The 23720-nt window shown below is 37.7% G+C and overlaps 1 protein-coding gene across 4 annotated transcripts in view; it reads left to right on the forward strand.

Annotated features, from left to right (window-relative positions):
• DDX10 (DEAD-box helicase 10) overlaps nt 1–23720 on the forward strand; it is a 365179-nt gene that overhangs the window by 170447 nt on the left and 171012 nt on the right. For 3 of the 4 annotated variants that reach the window (XM_057490690.1, XM_057490691.1, XM_057490692.1), the window contains 3 exons: nt 9276–9380; nt 19004–19123; nt 22333–22494. In XM_057490690.1, coding sequence (XP_057346673.1) covers nt 9276–9380; nt 19004–19123; nt 22333–22494 — 387 coding nt within the window. The remainder of the gene's footprint in view (nt 1–9275; nt 9381–19003; nt 19124–22332; nt 22495–23720) is intronic. The other variant, XM_036895696.2, reaches the window with a different exon arrangement.

Raw genomic sequence — 23720 nt, forward strand, 5'->3', positions numbered from 1 at the left:
TTTGGTAAAATCTACTTGATTACTTTTCCTCTTCTGGACACCTGGCACAAATTGTCTCTCTCTGAAGGCTCACCAGGAAGTATAGAATAATATATATACCAGAAAGGTTATATTTCTCCATAGCTACTCAGGCAGGGTAGACATAGAAAAAGAAATGTTGGCTTTGTCTTGTATTGTAAAGGAAACATGGCCTTGTCTAATTTTCAGTTGTTTTTTTAAAATATAAATACTGTTCTTTGAGGGCTAATCTAGAAGGGGATATCCCTTTCCTTTGAATATCAGTCTTGATTTCTAAACATGTCATTTTCATTTTTAATTAATGAAACTTATAAAATGTTGATTTTGTTTTTGCTTAGATTCTAACTGATTATTATCTTATGTTCTTACAGCTTAATAAGCCCCAGGTGTCGGAAATGCAGTCTTAGCTTTTGTTTCTAGCAATTTAGGATGACACATCATCACACTATGGTCTGTATCTTTTCTGCATGCATCGTTTTGGGGAAAATTGAGGTTCCTATGGCTAGTATCCTCACCTGAACCTAAACTACTTGATGATGTAACTGGCCTACTGCTAGGCTAGTGCTTCCACGCCCATGCAAAGAGCTATTACTCACTGAGTCACTATATAAAGGGCTCTGGGCAGAGGCAGAGATGGAGGAGGATTACAGACCTGAAGACTATTGGATGCAGACATGATTCTACTTCTGGTCCTCTCACTGGGAGAACAAGCTGGGTGATAAACCCTTTTACCCAAGACTGTTCCATTGTCACTTCTCAGCCTCACTGAATCCGTAGTGTACTTCCTTGGGGCTGAAACCCATTGGCAAGACAGTCACAAATTACCATATGACAACATAATCAAAATGTAAAATGCTTTGTAAAAAATACTAACATAGTATCAGAGATTTTTCTGATTCATAAAACCTTGTACTTAAAAGAGTACCAAAAAAACCTTTCAGAGATTTTGAATCAGTTAAAGACATTAGTTTAATAAAAGAAAACATGAGTTTAAAAGAGAAATGATTTTTTAATAAATTTAAAGTTAATAATCCATTAGGAAAAAAAATTTCAGTACAGCAGTAATTTGTATGAATAAGTGAAACCAACTGATACTGGATGTCCACAGTTTACTGAGTTTAGAGCCACGTAAATAATCTGCTGAATTACAGATTCAGACCAGCTGACAGTTACAGTCCCTGGGCACATGGAAGAGAGCAGCTCAATCAACCTGCAGATATGAGGAAGAAGAGGGTAGCCAGGGAAAACCTGAAGTGACATTAGAGCTCTTTTGAAGGATAGGTAGGAGTTCTGTTACTAGTCATTTATTCTTCTGACAACTTGAGAAATAAGGAAATACATGAAAAATAAAATAAAAAATCAACTGTAATTCTTTCATGTGCTTTGATAGAACCACTGTTAACCTTTTGGTTTGTGTACCTTTGGCTTTTTTTTTTTTCATTCTGTATATATGCATATATACTCTTTTTTCCCAACACATTTAAAGTTAGCAGATAATGGTATTCTGATTTATAACCTTTAAAAAAAATACTGGGAAAAGCTTCCATATCAGTAAATATCATTCTATAATGCTATAATTTAATAGCTTATATTGTCCTATTGTGTGAATGGATATATAAAACATATTTTATTCATGTGATCCTTATTTTAGTGCTTTTAGATTCCTTCTGATTTTCCCCCAATAAATACAATGATGTATGTAACAATAATTCCTTATTTATAATCCTTAATTTTTTCAGGGAAATGCAAAAATTGGTGTGTAGGTATTTAAATCTAGTATATTAAAAAAAACAATCAATCATGTAGCTGAACTCTAGTTCCTGTAACATTAAATTGAATTTTGGATGTTTACTGTTGAGAGTCAGGGGAACAGGAAGAGAATTCCTTGATAGAGTAACCTGTATATACTGTTTTCACTACTTCACCTTGTATTTCCTCTTCTGGTCAGATTTGTATCCCCACCACTCTGTTAAGAATTCTCTTGCTCAGATGAGCAGCAATTCCTGTTTTGCCACATTCAAGAATCAACTGTCAGGACTCATCTTAGTCAACATCTCAGCAATATTTTCTCTTTGGAAAGTGTTCCTTTTTGGAATGCCTTCTTCACATGGCATTTGACACTCCACACTTTCCTGGCTTTGCTCCTATCTTAACTGGTGGTTCTCTCTTGGTTGTCTTTGCTGGTTCCTCCTCCTTTCCCCATCTTTAAATGAGGGAGTATCCTGAGACTCCGCCTTAAACTTGTCTCCTCTACATGTTCCCTAGACAAACCTAGATACCATATTTGTTGGTGAATCCAAGTATGTGTCCTGAATCCCTTCTGTTTCCCTTAGATGCTTTTTAACTAGTGATTTAATGTATCTTGGATTTTTAGCACCACTCAGTTCAAGAACCTAAGAGTTATCCCTGAATCCTCTTTTACTGCCTATACCTGATCTTCTGGCAAGTACGGTTATTCTTCCTTCAAAATATTTTCAGATTCTATCATGTTCTTCACTTTTTATTCAGATTCAAACCATCTATCATCTTTCATGTAGACCAATAGGTTAAGTACCTAGTTGATTTTTTTTGTTTTACTCCCTTGCTCCTATACAGTCTAGTGTTCTCACAGCAGGGTGGTGGTACGGCAAGTAGCCCAGATTGTGTCATATTTCTTGCTCTAAACTTGTATGTATTCTGTCATTCATGGGAAAATCAACTCCTTACAGTGTTCTTAAAGGCCATACATAATCCAAAATCTTCCTGTCTCTCTGACTTTCTTTCCTACCATCTTCTACCTCGCTCACTTTTTAGACGTCATTTTTAAATTTTTTGTTTCTCGAGAACAACAAACTCATTTCCACTTGCAGGCCTTTGGCATGTACTGTTTCCTTTACCTGAAACTCTTATTGGATCATTGAGGATTTCCCCTTTCGTGTCATTTAGATCTTGGCTCAAGTGTCCCCTCTTCAGAGAGGCCTTCTCTAACTATTTAAAATTTCTCCATCCTACCCAGTCACTTCCTAGCCCCTCACTCTGCTTTTGTTTCTGGCACTTAAGCTCCTTGACATATTCTTTGTGTGTGTGTGTGTGTGTGTGTGTGTGTGTGTGTGTGTGCTACAGAAAGCAAGATCCACTACATCCTAAGTGCCCAGGACAGTACTTGCCACTGATATCCAGTCAGTGTTTGTTGAATAAATGACTGAGCTTCTTTTATTCCTTTTAATTATGTTTTAGCCCTTCTAATCTCACAAGGAATTTGAGGTAGCTTAAAAAATATTTCTAAATGCAATAAAATAGAAAACATCAGGCATGCGAAATATAGATAGAATATAAATGACTGGTGGGACATTTAATATGCAGGGCATGCAAGGTTTTACATGGTTCTTAAATATGGATCAGGATTTGGCTGTGAGGTCTTACATGCCAAAAGGAAAAGAACACTTTCTCCTTTCTCCATAGGAGCGAACATTCTATTCCAGAGAAACAGCCTTTCCTTGCATTTCAACAACTGTCCTACAGTATATAAAACAAATTTTATATGGCAACGTTTAATACCCATCCTTTAAGGTAACTGGAAAGATGATGCCAGCATGAAGTTCATGGAAGGCAACTCTCTGGAAACTGACTGCTAAGATACTTACTTACACATCCGTATTTCTTAGCCTCTGTCTGTCTATCCACCTTCCCCCATGTGTGCATGCTTCTCTGAGGAAGGTAGAGCTTATGTTAACATGATTGTCAGGGTACAGCTCTTTTCTGACAGAGCAGTGTGAGATTTCTTCATCATTCCTTAAATGGGTAGCTTATTCCAAAGCAAGTTGAAAATTAGCCAGATGCTATGCCTTTAGTTGAAAGAGGCTTCCTGTAGGTGCTCATAAATAGCTGATTATAGTACTATTTTTGTCAAGTCACTCTATGATAGTTTGTGGTCGGCTTTTGGAAGTTTTCTCATCCAGCATCTTTGATTCATAATTAATGAGGCAAATTGTTGGTGACTTTCATATTTTAACTCCAGAAATCCTGAAAATTAATTATGCTTTATTAGAGAAAATTTGCATCAGTTCAACCTGTTTACTTAGTTTGATTGCAGTTGAATATATTAATAATTAATTTGATGTGGACATTTTATTAGCATCATCATTATGATATTTAATGCTTTCATTTATTAATGACTCATCTGAATCCTTCAAATTATTATATGGCTTAAATAAAGTATTTGGAGAAGATACAGTGTAGAATATATTCTAAATAGTCTTGCTCAGTGAAAGCACTATCTTCGGAATGACTGCAGAAGTCCCAGTGATTCATGTCATTTTCCAGTACACGTTTTTCTTTTGGTCTTGCCACTTCTAGTTTTATCTGTCAGATACCCTGTTGGTGTCATGGAGAAAATCTTCGGGGGATGAATGGCAATTATTATGAATCCTCTCAGTGGCTGCTTAAGAAATTCCCAAAGCTTTCTGTTTAATCATTTTGTTTTCCTCACTTAGAATTGATAGTTTGGGTGTCTGTTGGGAAAAAAAGAGAATATGACTGTATGGTGCACTGTTTTTGCAACACGTCACCAATCGTGAGAGGAGTTTGTTTTTGTAAAGCTTATCCTCTCCCTTGTTCTTGTGATTTTGTTTTCAGATTGTCACCTTTTATTACTGTAATTGTCTCACTCTGCAGGGCTGTCCTTTCCCCTAATTTTTCCATATATGCTATCTCTTTGTCCTGTAGTTTTCCCTGATTCTTGTCACAGAACTCTTACTATGTTTCTGATTTTTTTCTCCAACTTCATTTCACTTCTATCTGTAATTACTATTATCTTTTTTCCTAGATTGGACATAGAAAATACAGTTTGTTTTCAGTATGAGCATAGACTTCTCAAGGGTAACACTGGTACTTGGAAAAAGCATTTAGGTTGGGATTTTGGCCAATACTAAGTGCTTATTTGGTTCAGAATATGTCTACCTATCTTATTTATTTTTAGTGCTAGGTTTATTTTCCTCATTTTCTGTTGATGTAATTTATTAAAAAAATGTATAGGAAAGACAGCAGCAGGAGTCCTAATACAGCGTGTGATTTGTTTACTTAGTGAATTCTCTATCACAGGGTTTGCTCAAGTAGGAAACACATGTCTATCTAGGAGGGAGGTATGGGCTCCAGCATTTGGGAAGTAGAGTAAACCTTCCTACAAACATGAGCTCATTTTAGTCAGTGATATTGTGGGGTCTTAAGAAGAACACCAGCTTCCTTTGAAGTTTGATGGATCTGTGTTTAGAGTCCGCCTCTGTCACTTTTAGCTGACTAATTGCTCAACCTGTTTGTCTTGCCAATGGGTTTCAGCCCCTGGCAAGTTCTCTATGGATTCAGTGTGACCAAATAAATGACAGTAAAACATTCTTGGGGTGAAAGGGTTACACCCAACTTTATTCCCATGGCAGATCAGTCACTAAAATCCCATCCACTTGGAGCGAGTCTGCAGGCAGCAAGCCGGTCTCTGCCTCTGGGCCTCTTTGCCCGCACAGCCGTCCTCTGGGCCTCTGTCCTCGGTGCTGCCACCACTCCAGCCTCTGCTCTGCTCTCCTGCAGCCTTGCAGCCATGCCACCGTGTCTCCCAGAGCACTGGGCAGAGCTCTGTATATAGAGTCAATAGCAACATACTGCCCACACGTGTGTAGTGAGCTGGCCAACCAGGGCCAGGTGAGAATCCTGGCCACAGGAACTTTCATTTTATACACACAGTTTTATTGTCAGCTACATTACTTGTAATATGCAGTACCTCAAAAGGGTAGTTGTGAGGAATAAATAAAATAGAAAACATCTACTATGGTGTCTGGCAGGTGGCATCACTAATTAACTACTGTTTTATAAACTTCTTAAAGAAAAGTTTAGTGAACTTTTGATTTGCCAGGTAAAGCCATCTGTTTTGGCACATGTCATGCAGTGGAGTTTAGACAGATTCTACAATATCATGTCAGTGGATTTAGGGATAGGCCGAAAGGGATATTTTATGGGGAAAAGTCAGGATCAGCAAGAAGTAGACTATCAGTCCCCTCATCTTCTTATTCCACACACAGGGATGCCAGAGTTTTGGCAATCTGCTCAATATAAAGCTTAGATTTTTATTCCAGTGAAAGCATCCTGCCCCCTGTTATTCTCTGTTGTTATAGAACAAGTGTTTGTCAACTCTAACAGTGAAAAGTCACACATCTACTCGGGCACCAGGTAGTATAGTAGGGATACCTATAGTCATCTGAGAAATTCATCTGTGCGGCATGTGGAGCCCCGAGGCCCATGGGAAGTTGGAACTGCCTTGCTAAGGGAAGAAGCCATGGGCCTGCATGAAGCTGAGCGTGGTCACAGCCTCTCCTGCTGGGAGAAGGGGATGGTGGAGTGTCGTCAGCTCGTTGACTAGGCCCCAGAGTGACAGCTCGTTTCATTTTCAGACAGTTCAACTGCTTGCATTACACTTTATTGCCCAGGGACAGTGAGTCTGTTTTCTCAACAAGTACATTTCTAATTAAATGTGAAGTGCTGTATGTTTGTTTATTATTATTCTATTTAAGAAAGTTGATGTCAGAATAGGTAACAGAAGATTGTATTTCAGTCTTTGAATGTTTGCTCTGAACAAAAATTGGCCTTAATTTACCCAAGCTTGGCTCAGCTTTAGAGTCACTGATCTGTTGAGGCCCAGTGTGGGTGCTTCCTCTAGGGGCTTAAAGGTAAGTAAGCAAAGTCCATCCTCAGGGAGTTTAGTGTCTGAGAGTACTAAATACAAGTAGAAGAATCTCTTAACAAATAGAAGTAGAGTGTAAGAAATACCACGGGAGACACCATCCAAAGACTGAGGGTAGAAAGTGAGAAAAGGTTTTAAAGGTAAAACATCTCAAAGATGTTTAAATGATTAGACATCATCCAAACACAAAGGTAGTCAATGTCTAATCTTAATCTGTTTAACCTAAGATTGCTCTTGGGGGGAGAATTTCAAACATATTGATAGATCCTGCATTTTCTAGTCCGTGGATGGGACAGTAGGAAAGAGTGATTTAAGAAAAAAAGAAAGGTGCTTATCTATGAGCATATGGAGTTTGGAGACTAGCAAATGTTTCATTTAAATTCTTTGGGAATTGTGGTTTAAGTAAGTTTTTAGTAAATTGTAACTCAAAATATTGCACTTAGTGTTACATATTTCCTAATGAAATAGGAGGGACTCATTTCAGGTGGGAGAAAAATAGGTAATGATCTGATTTTCCAATGGCTGTCAAGCTTCTTTTTTAATGATTAAGTGCTAAGGAGGGCGGATGGAACATGTATTAATTCCTGCATGCTCAGCATGCAATTTGGCAGGAAAAAGGAAGGACAAAGTAGTAGATCATTGAATGACAAAATACTTATTTTTAGATGCTGTGCTTTTGAGAAATAAAAATTTTAGAGGACTGATTTAAAACCATGTCTATAGTCCTTCCATAAAAACAGAAAAGGGCAGTTTTTAAATGCATTCCTTAAAATATTCTTTGCATTTTAAAGAAAACATTTGCTGTCGGCTAGCTCTTGATTTCCATTTTGAGTTCTCTGAATATTGTTTAGAGAAGTGATGGTTGTCAGTGGAAAGTATAGTGTCTCAGATGTTTCTAAGATGCTGTTGTTATATGTGGTGTCAAGGTAAGAGCACAGACTAGATTTTTGGAGGATTTAGACTTTTGGCCTCAACTTTGGTACTGGCTGTGTGATCTTGAAATCCTTTTAACCTCTGCATGTGCACACGGTGTTTATCTTGGTGATCTTGGAGGGTCCATTCATCTTTCCAAGTTCTGTACTCAATAATGCCATCATCTTTCCAAGTTCTGTACTCAATAATGCCAATGTTTTTAATCACCATTATATGATTTTGCATTTCACCATTTTGTAAATGTTGTGTTTTTAAGAATATGTGATTTAAAATGATTAGACATCATCCAAGCACATTTTGTTAAAAGGTGGTACAGTAGTCTGGCCTTTGACTTCTCACTTGGTATTTTTTTGCTTAGCTAATAACCTTTGTATTGAAAGTTTACTGTACATGTTGAAACATTATTGTACATGTAGTTGTGAACATGGCGTGGACTGGACGTGATTGTGATGCTCATTTATTTCTCTTTTAGTTAAGTACATCCCATGCATGTCTTGTCTTTACTGATGTCAGTCACCTTATAATAATACCAGAATTGGAACCATAGATAACCAGTAGTAGTGATTACTTTGTCTTGGAGGGCTTGGAGGACAGCAGTAGCATCTAAACATTTTACAATAGCTTGTCAAAAATGGCTAACCAGGTACCAAGTCCAGTTTGATATTTTAGTGTTCAATTGCAGTTCTTCGTGAAGGCTTCAAGTTGTAAGAGATTCTGTGTCTACAGTTTAGAGTGTGGATGTATGAGTGTGTTTGCATCTAATTTTTTAAACTAGTGGTTTCCTGAGTAACTAGTGTTACATAACATTTGTTAGGCTCTCATGCTGAATGAATTTGCAGAAACTCTTCTTTTGATCACACTAAACCAGACTGCCAAGTAATTTGTTAGATTTGTAGGTGCTGGAGACTGCTATGGAATTCTCAGTTATAACTATAATTTTATATTGCTGAATATTATTTTGATGCTATCTCATTTTGTTCAAATAAATTCTGGTTAAATTAGTTACTGGTATATTAATTTGCTGAGTCTCTGCTATCACTTGGAAGAAAAGTGGTAAGGATGTAGATGGCTCAGATGTTCCCTCAACAGAAGCATACCTTAGTGTCCTGTTGTTTATAATTGTTTATAGCACAATAGTTTTTTAGTAGTTTATAATAGTTTAATAAATGGTACCCCAGTTTTAAACTTAGTTCATTTACCACCATTATTGCCTCCCTATATGAACTCCCTTAACCATGTTAACTAAATGGCCACATGGCACAAATCAGCTTTTCTTTTTATTCTACTGTTTAGTTTATTTGCTTGTAGATTAATTCTAAGTTCTAGAAGAATTAAAAAATTTGTAGAAGACAACAGAAATTGATGTACCCAATTTGGGTAACAAGTTAGAAATGAAATCCATGCTGTTATTTTTTGAAGTCCAAAAGAGAAGCAAAGAAGTATGTATCAGGTTCTGGTTCCAGCTGCCTGCTTCCTGATATAGAAATATTTATTAAAAGTGACAGGTTAAAAATTGGATTCCTAAGGCAGAATATGACTGGTTTGATAATTTTTTTAAAGAACAGGAAATATCTGAGATTTTACATCTATAGTGGTGGCTTTTTTTTTTTTTTTGTAGAGGCATGGGGCATGGCATGGAGCAAATAATGCATATTTTCCTGGCCAGCAAAACCAAATAGTCAACAGCTTAGACAATTCCAGTGAACTAATGGACTTTCCTAAGGTAATGAAAAATGTGAAATTATCTTTTATGTATTCCAGCAGTATGAATAAGTGCTCAAAAATGGTAGAAGGAACCATTTAAGATAAGAAGTAAGACAAAGACAGTGAGAGATTTGGCTGGCCATGAAACTCAATTGGAGATGAGGTTTAAATTAAGAAAATAAGTAAAATAAAATACGTCTTGGGTGGAGAAAATAAATTTAAATCTTATCTAGACTAAGTGGAAGCATTGATTTAAAGAATTGTTAGACTGAAATGCTGTGAAGAGGCTTTTTTAAATTAAGGAAAAATTGGTTAATTCTGACAAGAAATTGATGAGCAAAAGACAACAAATATGTAGAAGAAAAAAGCACTGGCATTTGAATGGGGGTTTGGTGGGGAACTTATATCTGAAAAATGAGAGAAGGAATAGAGGGGAAATAGAAACTGTGCGGGAGATAGATCTGAAAGCCTTCAGTAGCTGAGTGAAGGTGGTGGGTACACTCTCTAAGGAAAGTTTATTACATTAAAAAGCACCTTCTGGAAAGTATTCCAGGTTAAGCCTGTGTATTCAGGCAGGAGGAATCCTGAAGGAAGAATCTAGCAGTGAAAAAGCATTGTGTAGAATGGTTGTGCCTTGCTTTCTATAACCAGAGGAGGGAGGTCTGGGCAAAGTGAGATCACTACATATCTGTGTAGTTTTGGTTTGGGGAGGTGGCGGGGGAGAGACAAGCAATACTCGATTGTCTTGTTTTCCCATTTATGTTGGCCTGTTGAGATGACTTAAAAAGAATCACGAATATTTTGTAAAAAATATTGCCATCATTGCTTAATATGTGTTCATTAACCATTTTCATCCCTTTATACATTGGAATTGCAGTTCACAAACTACAACAAAAATGGTAGTGCATGGCCTTATTGTACAGGTGGATTAGAGAAAGCAGTTGACACTCACTTACACAATCAGAAGGCCTACTCTAGCCTTCAGAAATGAGGAACTTTGACAGGATATGTAGGCTATAATCTGTGTGATTTTTTGTGTTTGGTATAAACACAAAATTCAGAAGGCTTTCTGGAATGGGTCTTTATAGACAATCTTCTAGGTAAAATTTATGAAGTGTCAGTATCAAGTAATGAGACAAGATTCTCATACACATAGTACAAATAAATTCTGTAACAGCTGTGCTTCTTGACAGAAAGTAGGGTTGGGGCCTTATAATTTGAAACAGCATATTCAGTATTTAAAATTTACATCTGGATGTGAAAATAATTATTTTAAAAATTAACACAAATACTGTATCAGAAAGTAGAATCTGAAAAAACTTTTCTTAATGGGCCATGAACTGAAAAGTTGACACTTGTTTCTCAGTAGAGCAATTTTCAAACATTCTTTCAAGTTGATATAAATTTAAAAGGCAAATATTGAGTCAAATTATGACACTGTAACTTAAGGCAGTTTGAAAAAAAAAACTAAGCATTGTATAATGTGAACAACAAAGTGAAATGCATTTTGGTTTAGATTATGCAATCTGGAACAAATTGCTGAATTTACCTAAGCTTTGATTTTGTAATTTAGAAAGTTATCAGGTACAAGATTGGACACATTTGTTATGAGCAGCAAATGAAATAATGCTTTACCAAAGTGAGAATTTATCCACAAACTTTTTCAAGAAATATTTATTGAATGTTTCCTATATGTCAGCCTCTTGTGATGCCCTGGGGATACAAATGTAATACAAACGGTCTTAACCCTCGTGAAGATTATAATCCATTAAGAAACACATCAAGAAAACAGGTGACTAATTAGGGCTTATTAAAATGGAGACAGGAGTGAATGCGGAGTCTATTTAATAGGCTAATGTAATATCGGTTATTGCAGAAACTTGGGTAGACACTGCACTGGCCGTCATCTTTCTCTTGAATTCATGTATTCCCAGTTTTATGAATATGACCAGATTTATGCATGTTCTTTTGTAGTTTACCTTAACTTTGAATGAGACTGATAAACATGGACATTAAAAAAATTTTTTATTAAGGTATTATTGGTATACACTCTTATGAAGGATTCACATGAAAAAACAATGTGGTTACTACATTTACCCACATTATCAAGTCCCCACCCATACCCCAATGCAGTCACTGTCTGTAAGTGTAGTAAGATGCCACAGATTCACTGTTTGCTCTCTCTGTGCTACACTGTTTTCCCCGTGACCCCCACACCATGTCTACTAAACATAATACACCTCAATCCCCTTCTCCCTCCCTCCCCATCTGCCCTTGTACACCCCTCTCCTTTGGTAACCACTAGTCCCTTCTTGGAGTCTCTGACTCTGCTGCTATTTTGTTCCTTCAGTTTTGCTTCCTTGTTATACTTCACAAATGAGGGAAATCATTTGGCCTTTGTCTTTATCCGCCTGGCTTACTTCACTGAGCATAATATCCTCCAGTTCCATCCATGTTGTTGCAAATGGTAGGATTTGTTTTCTTCTTATGGCTGGATAGTATTCCATTGTGTATATGTACCACATCATCTTTATCCATTCATCTACGATGGACACTTAGGTTGCTTCCATATCATGTCTATTATAAATAGTGCTGCAAAAAACATAGGGGTGCATATGTCTTTTTTTTTTAAGTTCACCTTCTTTTATGAGCTACTTTTTTAAAATTTTGGTTTCATTGATCTACAATTACATGAGGAACATTATATTTACTAGACACCCCTTTTCGCCAAGTCCCCCCCACAAACCCCATTACAGTCACTGTCCATCAGTGTGGTGAGATGCTGTAGAATCACTACTTGTCTTCTCTGTGTTGCAAAGCCCTCCCCGTGCCTCCCCCAACATTATAGATGCTAATTGTAATGCCCCTTTTTATTTTCCCCCCACTTATCCTTCCCTTCCCACCCATCCTCCCAATTCCCTTTCCCTTTGGTAACTGTTAGTCCATTCTTGGGTTCTGTGATTCTGCTGCTGTTTTGTACCTTCAGTTTTTTCTTTGTTCGTATACTCCACAGATGAGTGAAATCATTTGGTACTTATCTTTCTCAGTCTGGCTTATTTCACTGAGCATAATACCCTCTAGCTCCATCCATGTTGTTGCAAATGGTAGGATCTGTTTTCTTCTTATGGTTGAATAATATTCCATTGTGTATATGTACCACATCTTCTTTATACATTCATCTAGTGATGGACACTTAGGATGCTTCCATTTCTTGGCTATTGTAAATAGTGCTGTGATAAACATAGGGGTGCATCTGTCTTTTTCAAACTGGACTGTGGCCTTCTTAGGGTAAATTCCTAGAAGTGGAATTCCTGGGTCAAATGGTATTTCTATTTTGAGCATTTTGAGGAACCTCCATACTGCTTTACACAATGGTTGAACTAATTTACATTCTCACCAGCAGTGTAGGAGAGTTCCCGTTTCTCCACAACCTCGCCAACATTTGTTGTTGTTTGTCTTTTGGATGGTGGTGATCCTTGCTGGTGTAAGGTGATATCTCAATGTGGTTTTAATTTGCATTTCCCTGATGATTAGCAATGTGGAGCATCTTTTCATGTGTCTGTTAGCCATCTGAATTTCTTCTTTGGAGAACTGTCTGTTCAGCTCCTCTGCCCATTTTTTAATTAGATTATTTTCTTTTTGTTTGTTGAGGTGTGTGAGTTCTTTATATATTTTGGATGTCAACCCTTTATCGGATCTGTCACTTATGAATATATTCTCCCATACTGTAGGATGCCTTTTTGTTCTATTGATGGTGTCTTTTGCTGTACAGAAGCTTTTCAGCTTGATATAGTCCCACTTGTTCATTTTTGCTTTTGTTTCCCTTGCCCAGGGAGATATGTTCATGAAGAAGTCGCTAATGTTTATGTCAAAGAGATTTTTGCCTATGTTCTTTTCTAAGAGTTTTATGGTTTCATGACTTACATTCAGGTCTTTGATCCATTTTGAATTTACTTTTGTGTATGGGGTTAGACAATGATCCAGTTTCATTCTCTTACTTGTAGCTGTCCAGTTTTGCCAACACCAGATGTTGAAGAGGCTGTCATTTCCCCATTGTATGTCCATGGCTCCTTTATCATATATTAATTGACCATACATGTTTGGGTTAATGTTTGGAGTCTCTATTCTGTTCCACTGGTCTTTGAGTCTGTTCTTGTGCCAGTACCAAATTGTCTTGATTACTGTGGCTTTGTAGTAGAGCTTGAAGGTGGGGAGTGAGATGCCCCCCATTTTATTCTTCCTTCTCAGGATTGCTTTGGCTATTTGGGGTCTTTGGTGGTTCTATATGAATTTTAGAACTATTTGTTCCAGTTTGTTGTTGAAGAATGCTGTTGGTAATTTGATAGGTACTGCATTGAATCTGTAGATTGCTTTGGGCAGGATGGCCATTTTGACAATGTTAATTCTTCCTAGCCATGAGCATGGGATAAGTTTCCATTTGTTAGTGTTCTCTTTAATTTCTCTTAAGAGTGTCTTGTAGTTTTCAGGATATAGTTCTTTCACTTCCTTGGTTAGGTTTATTCCTAAGTATTTTATTCCTTTTGATGCAATTGTGAATGGTATTGTTTTCCTGATTTCTCTTTTGGTTAGTTCATTGTTAGTGTATAGGAAAGCCACAGATTTCTGTGTGTTACTTTTGTATCCTGCAAGGTTGCTTAATTCCAATATTAGTTCTAGTAGTTTTGGAGTGGAGTCTTTAGGGTTTTTTATGTACAATATCATGTCATCTGCAAATAGTGACTGTTTGATTTCTTTTTTACCAATCTGGATTCCTTGTATTTCTTTGTTTTGTCTAATTGCCGTGGCTAGGACCTCCAGTAGTATGTTGAATAACAGTGGGGAGAGTGGGCATCCCTGTCTTGTTCCCGATCTTAGAGGAAAAGCTTTCAGCTTCTCCCTGTTCAGTATGATGTTGGCTGTGGGTTTATTGTATATGGCCTTTATTATGTTGAGGTACTTGCCCTCTATACCCATTTTGTTGAGAGTTTTTATCATGAATGTTGAATGATTTTTCTGCATCTATGGAGACGATCATGTGGTTTTTGTCTTTCTTTTTGTTGATGTGGTGGATGATGTTGATGGATTTACGAATGTTGTTCAATGCTTGCATCCCTGAGATGAATCCCACTTGGTCATGGTATATGACTCTCTTGATGTATTTTTCAATTCGATTTGCAAATATCTTGTTGAGTATTTTTGCATCTATGTTCATCAGAGATATTGTTCTGTAATTTTCTTTTTTGATGGGGTCTTTGCCTGGTTTTGGTATTAGGGTGATCCTGACTTCATAGAATGAGTTTGGGAGTGTTTCCTCCTCTTCTATTTTTTGGAAAACTTTAAGGAGAATGGGTATTATGTCTTCCCTGTATGTCTGATAAAATTCCGAGGTAAATCCATCTGGCCCGGGGGTTTTGTTCTTTGTTAGTTTTTTGATTACCGCTTCAATTTCGTTGCTGGTAATTGGTCTGTTTAGATTTTCTGTTTCTTTCTGGGTCAATCTTGGAAGGTTGTATTTTTCTAGGAAGTTGTCCATTTCTGCTAGGTTTCCCAGCTTGTTAGCATATAGGTTTTGATAGTAGTCTCTAATAATTCTTTGTATTTCTGTGGGGTCCGTTGTGATTTTTCCTTTCTCGTTTCTGATACTGTTGATTTGTGTTGACTCTCTTTTCTTCTTAATAAGTCTGGCTAGAGGCTTTTCTATTTTGTTTATTTTCTCGAAGAACCAGCTCTTGGTTTCATTGATTTTTGCTATTGTTTTATTCTTCTCAATTTTATTTATTTCTTCTCTGATCTTTATTATGTCCCTTCTTCTGCTGACCTTAGGCCTCATCTGTTCTTCTTTTTCCAATTTCGATAATTGTGGCATTAGACCATTCATTTGGGATTGCTCTTCCTTTTTTAAATATGCTTGGATTGCTATATACTTTCCTCTTAAGACTGCTTTTGCTGTGTCCCACAGAAGTTGGGGCTTAGTGTTGTTGTTGTCATTTGTTTCCATATATTGCTGGATCTCCATTTTGATTTGGTCATTGATCCATTGATTATTTAGGAGCGTGTTGTTAAGCCTCCATGTGTTTGTGAGCCTCTTTGCTTTCTTTGTACAGTTTATTTCTAGTTTTATGCCTTTGTGGTCTGAAAAGTTGGTTGGTAGGATTTCAATCTTTTGGAATTTTCTGAGGCTCTTTTTGTGGCCTAGTATGTGGTCTATTCTGGAGAATGTTCCATGTGCACTTGAGAAGAATGTATATCCTGTTTCTTTTGGATGTAGAGATCTATAGATGTCTATTAGGTCCATCTGCTCTACTGTGTTGTTCAGTGCTTCCATGTCCTTACTTATTTTATGCCCGGTGGATCTATCCTTTGGGGTGAGTGGTGTGTTGAAGTCTCCTAGAATGAATGCATTGCAGTCTATATCCCCCTTTAGTTCTGTTAGTATTTGTTTCACATATGCTGGTGCTCCTGTATTGGGTGCATATATATTTAGAATGGTTATATCCTCTTGTTTGACTGAGCCCTTTGTCATTGTTTAGTGTCCTTCTTTATCTCTTGTTACTTTCTTTGTTTTGAAGTCTATTTTGTCTGATATTAGTACAGCAACCCCTGCTTTCTTCTCACTGTTGTTTGCTTGAAATACGTTTTTCCATCCCTTGACTTTTAGTCTGTACATGTCTTTGGGTTTGAGGTGAGTTTCTTGTAAGCAGCATATAGATGGGTCTTGCTTTTTTATCCATTCTGTTACTCTGTGTCTTTTGATTGGTGCATTCACCCCATTAACATTTAGGGTGACTGTTGAAAGATATGTACTTATTGCCATTGCAGGCTTTAAATTCGTGGTTACCAAAGGTTCAAGGTTAGCCTCTTTAGTATCTTACTGCCTAACTTAGCTCGCTTATTGAGCTGTTTTATATACTGTCTGGAGATTCTTTTCTTCTCTCCCTTCATGTTCCTCCTCCTCGATTCTTCATATGTTGGGTGTTTTGTGCTGTGCTCTTTCTAGGAGTGCTCCCATCTAGAGCAGTCCCTGTAAGATGTTCTGTAGAGGTGGTTTGTGGAAAGCAAATTCCCTCAGCTTTTGTTTGTCTGGGAATTGTTTAATCCCACCATCATATTTGAATGATAGTCATGCTGGATACAGTATCCTTGGTTCAAGGCCCTTCTGTTTCATTGTATTAAGTATATCATGGCATTCTCTTCTGGCCTGTAGGGTTTCTGTCGAGAAATCTGATGTTAGCCTGATGGGTTTCCCTTTATAGGTGACGTTTTTCTCTCTAGCTGCCTTTAAAACTCTTTCCTTGTCCTTGATCTTTACCATTTTAATTATTATGTGTCTTGGTGTTGTCCTCCTTGGATCCTTTCTGTTGGGGGTTCTGTGTATTTCCGTGGTCTGTTTGATTATTTCCTCCCCCAGTTTGGGGAAGTTTTCAGCAATTATTTCTTCTAAGATACTTTCCATCTCTTTTCCTCTCTCTTCTTCTTCTGGGACCCCTATAATACGGATATTGTTCCTTTTGGATTGGTCACACAGTTCTCTTAATATTGTTTCATTCCTGGAGATCCTTTTGTCTCTCTCTATGTCACCTTCTATGCGTTCCTGTTCTCTGATTTCAATTCCATCAATGACCTCTTGCATTCTATCCATTCTGCTTATAAACCCTTCCAGAGTTTGTTTCTTTTCTGCGATCTCCTTTCTGGCATCTGTGATCTCCCTCCGGACTTCATCCCATTTCTCTTGCGTATTTCTCTGCATCTCTGTCAGCATGTTTATGATTCTTATTTTGAATTCTTTTTCAGGAAGACTGATTAGGTCTGTCTCCTTCTCTGTTGTTGTCTCTGTGATCTTTGTCTGCCTGTAGCTTTGCCTTTTCATGGTGATAGGAATAGTTTGCAGAGCTGGGACGAGTGACAGCTGGAAGAACTTACTTTTTTGTTGGTTTGTGGCCCTCCTCTCCTGGGAGAACAGCGATTTCTAGTGGCTTGTGCTGGGCAACTGCGCGCAGACAGGGTTTCTGCTTCCTGCCTGGCTGCTATGGAGTTAATCTCCGCTGTTGCTGTGGGCGTGGCCTGGCTCGGGCTGCTTCTACAAAGTGGTGGAGTCGGGTTGGAGCAGGGGCGGCTGGGAGGCTATTTATCTCTGTAAGGGGCCTCCCTGCTCCCTGCAGCCCAGGGGTTAGGGTGCCCAGAGATACCCGGATTCCCTACCTCTGGATTAAGTGTCCCACCCTGCCCCTTTAAGACTTCCAAAAAGCACCCGCCAAAACAAAACAACGACCACCAAAAAAAAAGAAAAAAAGAAAAATATTGTTAAATTAAAAAAAAAGGTGGTCACTCATTTTTCTTTATTCTCCAGCGCCAGCCTCAGGCATGTGCTCACCGGTCTTGCTGCCCTGTTTCCCTAGTATTGGGGTCCCTATCCCTTTAAGACTTCCAAAAAGCGCTCACCAAAACAAAGCAGCAAAAAAAAAAAAAAAATTGGTCACGCGCTTTTCTTATGTCCTCTGTCGCCCGGCCTCCGGTGGCCGCTCATTGTTCTTGCTGCCCTGTTTTCCTAGTATGGAGGGCCCTGCACTCTGGCCCGGATGGCTGGGGCTGGGTGTTCAGCAGTCCTGTGCTCCGTCTCCCTCCCACTCTGCCTATTCTTCTCCCGCCAGGAGCTGGGGGGATGGGCGCTCGGCTCCCGCCGGGCCGGGGCTTGTATCTTACCCCCTTCATGAGGCGCTGGGTTCTCTCAGGTGCGGATGTGGTCTGGATATTGTCCTGTGTCCTCTGGTCTTTATTCTAGGAAGGGTTGTCTTTGTTATATTTTCATAGATATATGTGGTTTTGGGAGGAGATTTCCGCTGCTCTACTCACGCTGCCATCTTCCCACAAGTCCCCAAATCATTTTCTTAACTATTGCACCAAAGACTGTACTCCTCCTGTCTACTCAACTAATGGAGGCTGCCTTAGATTAGTTTACTAAGTACTACAATGACAGTTTGGCTCTCATTTGAGGGAAATGATCCAAATCCTTCTCACAGGTCAGTTATTTCTTGTCACTCTCATCAAAGCAGGCTGTAGCATGCTCTCTGCAACTGCCCTTCTTAGGCGGTGCCCTCCGCATTCACTGTGCATAAACAAGCAGTTGCTCTGTACTGTTTCTACCTTGCTGTAGTTGTTTTAGGACATTAGCTTGGTGCTGATCAGTGTATCGTGAAGTAGTCCCACTCAGTCTTACCTTTGGAGACAGTTTATTATAGTATGTTTTCTAGTGTTTATATACACTAGATTACCCTGAAATGGTGGGCATGTTGAGTCACAGTGTACTGCAGTCATTTTGTTTTTCAACCAAACATTTTTCTCTTATAAAACTTTAAGTTTGCACCATAAATTAGAGCTATTTAAAAAATGTGTTCGATTTTTTTTTAGCTGGATGGTAGCTTTATTAATCTTGTTTATTTTCATGTAGTTTCTGTTGCTTTAACCTTCAGGGTCATTAGTTAATAAGTTTAATAATTATATTTCTGGACCGTATTTTTGGTACTTCTCATTAACCAATGAGCAGTAAATGTACTTGGTTTTGGGACATATATTGCCTGAGGTAAATTGGTGATACAAATTAGCCATTTACCTAATCATGTCTATTTTTTGTGTATTTTCACACAGAAGAAAGAACCTTCTAAATCCATTGTCAAGAAAAAAGTGACCAAGGTTGCGGAAGCAAAAAAAGTAATGAAGAGAAATTTTAAAGCGAATAAGAAAATAACATTTACTGATGAAGGGGAGGTAAGATGGTTAAATGCTTCATGTCTGATGTACATTCCAAGTATTATAAAGAGTGTGATTCTCCTGTTGACTTACCACTCATTAATGAGAAAAAAAGATGATTCTCTAAAGCATGCTAGGCAATTCCTTTCATTGTTACTATAGGCATTTCATCTACTACACATCTGTAGGCAAGAATGCCTTTCTGACAATAAAATGAGCTACTTCTTGGTGATAATGATACAGACTTAGTTTGAACTTCTAAATTCCATTTTATAGATTAGATTTTCTTGTCATGATATCCATCAACATGTTCTACAGGAACAGTGCAAGAATAGTAACACAGCTGCTTGCTGCAGCCTGTTTTCCTGGACTCTGATAAGTTTCTTCTTTGCAGGTCCTCAATTTGAGATGCTGTATTGGCATGTTTCTTACTGGGCTTCCAATAAGAGGGAATTCTCTGCTGTTAAAATAAGTCTCTGATTAAAATAATCTGACATACAGTGCCCAGTTTTCATCTTACCATTACCATGGTCCTGGTGTATTTCATACCCATAGACTGAGAAAGGGGTAACCACTCACAGGCTGTTCATGAAAGGTCACTCTGTAATGTAATATTAATCTTTTTTAAAGAGGAAAAAGATCTACACAGTCAAGTGTCTTACCTCAGGAGTAATGGCTAGTTAATGGTCACAGCAGGGTCTTCCGAGTATTGTGTCTTGGCTTCATTCTCACCTACCTGTAGGTTTCCCTTTTCTTTCTAATGTAGCACACAGCACCTCATGCCCACCATAATCTCATTTGCCCTGCCCTCTCATTTTTTTCCTCATAGTGCTGTTATGTGACTGTATATTCTGTGTTTATTCTGTCATTTTTTCCACTCCAGTGGAACGAGGGAAGCTAGATGAGGCAAGGTATTTGTTGGCTTTGCTCATTATCCTGTCCCCAGCACTTAGAACAGTGCCTAACATATAATAAACCCTAGAAAAAGTTTGAATGAATCATTTTCTAATATCTGAATAGCAGCGTTTTATTCCAGCTGTGATGTATCACATCAGATATTTCATCATCATTAATATAAATTATATGTAAATGTGCCTAAGTAGTCTATAGCCAATGGAATATGTTTTCTTTAAATTTTGAAGTTAACAAAGATTTGGGTGTTCCTTTGGGGAAGGGAGCTTTGCTTCAGAAGCCCAGATTTGCACTAATAATATGGAGTAAAATGGTGCATAAATCTTATGAAAACTAACAAAACAGAGTACAATTCAAAGTTGTTGGATTTTGCAGAGGAAACCTATGTAATTGACGACTTGTGAACCTCTGCAATTATTAAAAAGAGGTCAGCCCCTGTAAAGCAGGTTAAACTAGAACATAGTTGTATTGCATGAGATGCTTGTAAAATAAGATCAATGCTATTAGCATAAAGAGGTTCCTTACTGTGCTACCAAGTTTAACTGCACAGATTATAACAATTATCTTCAAGATGAGTGTAAATCCTTAACTATAAAATGTTTCAACCACACACAATTTTAGAACACTGTTATTACTCCAAAATAAACCCTGTGTCCATTAGCATTCATTCCTTCTTTCTCCCCAGCCCTCCAAGTCCTAGGCAAACACTTACCTACTTTCTGTCTCTATAAATTTGCCTGTTCTGGACATTTCATGTAAGTGGAATCATACAATGTATGGGCTGTTGTGACTGGCTTCTTTCACCTGACATAATGTTTTCAAGATTCATCCATTTGAAGCATGTACAAGTAGTTCATTTTATTGCCAAAAAATATTCCACTGAATGGATATATCATACTTTGTTGATCCATTTATCAGTTGATGGTCATTGGATTAATTCTACTTTGTGGCTATTACAAATTTTAATTTGTTATTCATTGTAAATAATGCTGCTATGAACATTCATATAGAAGTTTTTACATAAAAAGTATGTTTCAATGTAAACTTATTGCTGATAGCAGCTCTCTATGTCTGAGCTTCACTAGAACTTCTGATCTAAAATTCTGAGAAATATGCTACTATTTGTTCAGCTGACAGAGGAATGAACATTTTTCACTGTGAATGAAAAAGAAGTGAGGGGTCAGAGCATTGGATGGCATTCTTACCATTACAACTGATCAGTGCAGTGACCTGCCAGCATGGCCGCTCTGCAGTGACATTTGTGACCTGCCTTTGTTGCCCAAAGTGGAGACTCTGTAGGCATCTCTTCTTGAAGAATGGTTGCGTCAGCAGTAGAAGTGAGAGGAGGCATTAATACCTGAGATGTGTGTGCCTGCAACTTCATTTTGCCTGCACATTAATTAGTGGTCTTTCAAAACAGTGGCAGCTACTTAAATCCTTCTGGCAACCAATTCTTAGATAAAAGAAGAGAATGGGTTTTGTATAAATTGTCTTTTGAGTTTTACAGTGTTAAACCTGGAGGGTATTGAGTCAAGCCAACCTTTTATTTTGCAGACAAGGACACAGATGCCTAGAGATAAATAGTTTATTCAGGATTATGCAGTGGGCTAGTGAAAGCTAGATGTTAAGCTAGGCCCCTTGACTCCCAGATCAGTGCCCTGATTTCTGTGTTACCTTGTTCCTAACCATAAATGGTATGGGCAAAATTTGATTTTGTAGATTTGAGCAAGCCTGTAAAATCCACTGTTTTTCTCCTTTAGTTATTTTAATTTTTATGTATAGTCCTGGCTGATATGTGATCTGTTATGTGTCAGATTCTGTGTTGGTCTCTGAAGATATATGAATAAGATAGGCAACTGCTTTCAAGGAGACTAATTCTAGTAAGAAAGCCAGGAGAGTAAAACAACACAGTGAGAGAACGTTGGAGGCACACACAAGGCGCCGTGGCTGCTGCTGCGGCTGCCCCTTGGTGATGCTTGCTGCCCTGTGCCAGTCATGTGGAGCCAGCTTGGTGGAGTGCAGCATACTTAACACTGAGACGGTGAGGCAACTACCTTTTCCTCCAAATTATTTTATGAAATTTTCCTTTAATCCTGATTTCATTGGATTATGGCAGCATTACTTTATCCTGATACACGAGGTAGTCTTTTCTGTGGCTTGCTCACTTTAATTATAGTTTATTAAAAAGTTTAGGAAAAACATGTGAAGTAGAGAGTGCCTATTTTGCACCATTTCCAATTCTTTTTATAAAGGGAAATGATTTTCTGTTGATAATTCCTGTCTCCCACCCCATGCTTAATTTTTTCTGTCTGTAGTTAGTTCAGCAGTGGCCACAAATGCAGAAATTTGTCTCAAAGGATACTGAGGAAGAGGATGACACTGGTGGTATCAACTTAGATAAAGCAAAAGAAAGACTTCAAGAAGAGGACAAATTTGACAAAGAAGAATATAGGAAGAAAATTAAGGCAAAGCATCGGGTAAGCTTTCCATCTTGAATTAATACCGAGTGAAATTTAGTATGTCCCTAAATATATCTACTTTAGATATGTACGTAATTAGATACTCATTAATAACCAAAGTACTTTCTTTATTGCTTTCTCTAACACTTGTTTTTCTGTGGCTGTTTCATCGTTTCATCTATTCCTTTTTTTTTTTTTTTGTTCTGCTGTTGGAGTCTTTGTATACTACCAATTTCTTAGAATGTTACTTAAATCTGCTTGTAGTTGAGGTAACCCAAATAATACTAGTGATTCTTTTTTTTTTTTTTTTTAAATAATTATTTTTTATTGAAGGGTAGTTGATGCACAGTATTACATTACATTACATTAGTTTCAAGTGTACAACACAGTGGTAGAACATTTATATACATAATTCTAGGTTCCAGCTATCACCCTACCAAGCTGTTACAATATCTTGACTATATTCCTTATGCTATACATTACATCCCGGTTACTTATTTATTTTACCATTGGAAGTCTGTCCTTTTTTTTTTTTTTTTTTTTTTTTTTTGTGAGGGCATCTCTCATATTTATTGATCAAATGGTTGTTAACGACAATAAAATTCTGTATAGGGGAGTCAATGCTCAATGCACAATCATTAATCCACCCCAAGCCTAATTTTCATCAGTCTCCAATCTTCTGAGGCATAACAAACAAGTTCTTACATGTAGAACAAATTCTTACATAATGAATAAGTTACATAGTGAACAGTACAAGGGCAGTCATCACAGGAACTTTCGGTTTTGTTCATGCATTATGAACTATAAACAGTCAGTTCAAATATGAATACTCATTTGGCTTTTATACTTGATTTATATGTGGATACCACATTTCTCTCTTTATTATTATTATTTTTAATAAAATGCTGAAGTGGTAGGTAGATACAAGATAAAGGTAGAAAACATAGTTTAGTGTTGTAAGAGAGCCAATGTAGATGATCAGGTGTGTGCCTGTAGACTATGTGCTAAACCAAGCTAGACAAGGGCAATAAAACATCCATGTATGCAGAAGATTTCTCTCAGAACAGGGGGGGTGAGGTTCTAAGCCTCACCTCTGTTGATCCCCAATTTCTCACCTGATGGCCCCCCTGCGACTGTGCCTGTCTTAGGTTGTTCCTCCCTTGAGGAATCTTACCCATCTCTGGCTAACCAGTCATCTTCCGGGGCCATACAGGGAAATGTGAAGTTGGTAAGTGAGAGGGAAG

This window comes from Manis pentadactyla, chromosome 13 (genome assembly GCF_030020395.1).
Source record: "Manis pentadactyla isolate mManPen7 chromosome 13, mManPen7.hap1, whole genome shotgun sequence".
NCBI classification, from domain to species: Eukaryota; Metazoa; Chordata; class Mammalia; order Pholidota; family Manidae; genus Manis; species Manis pentadactyla.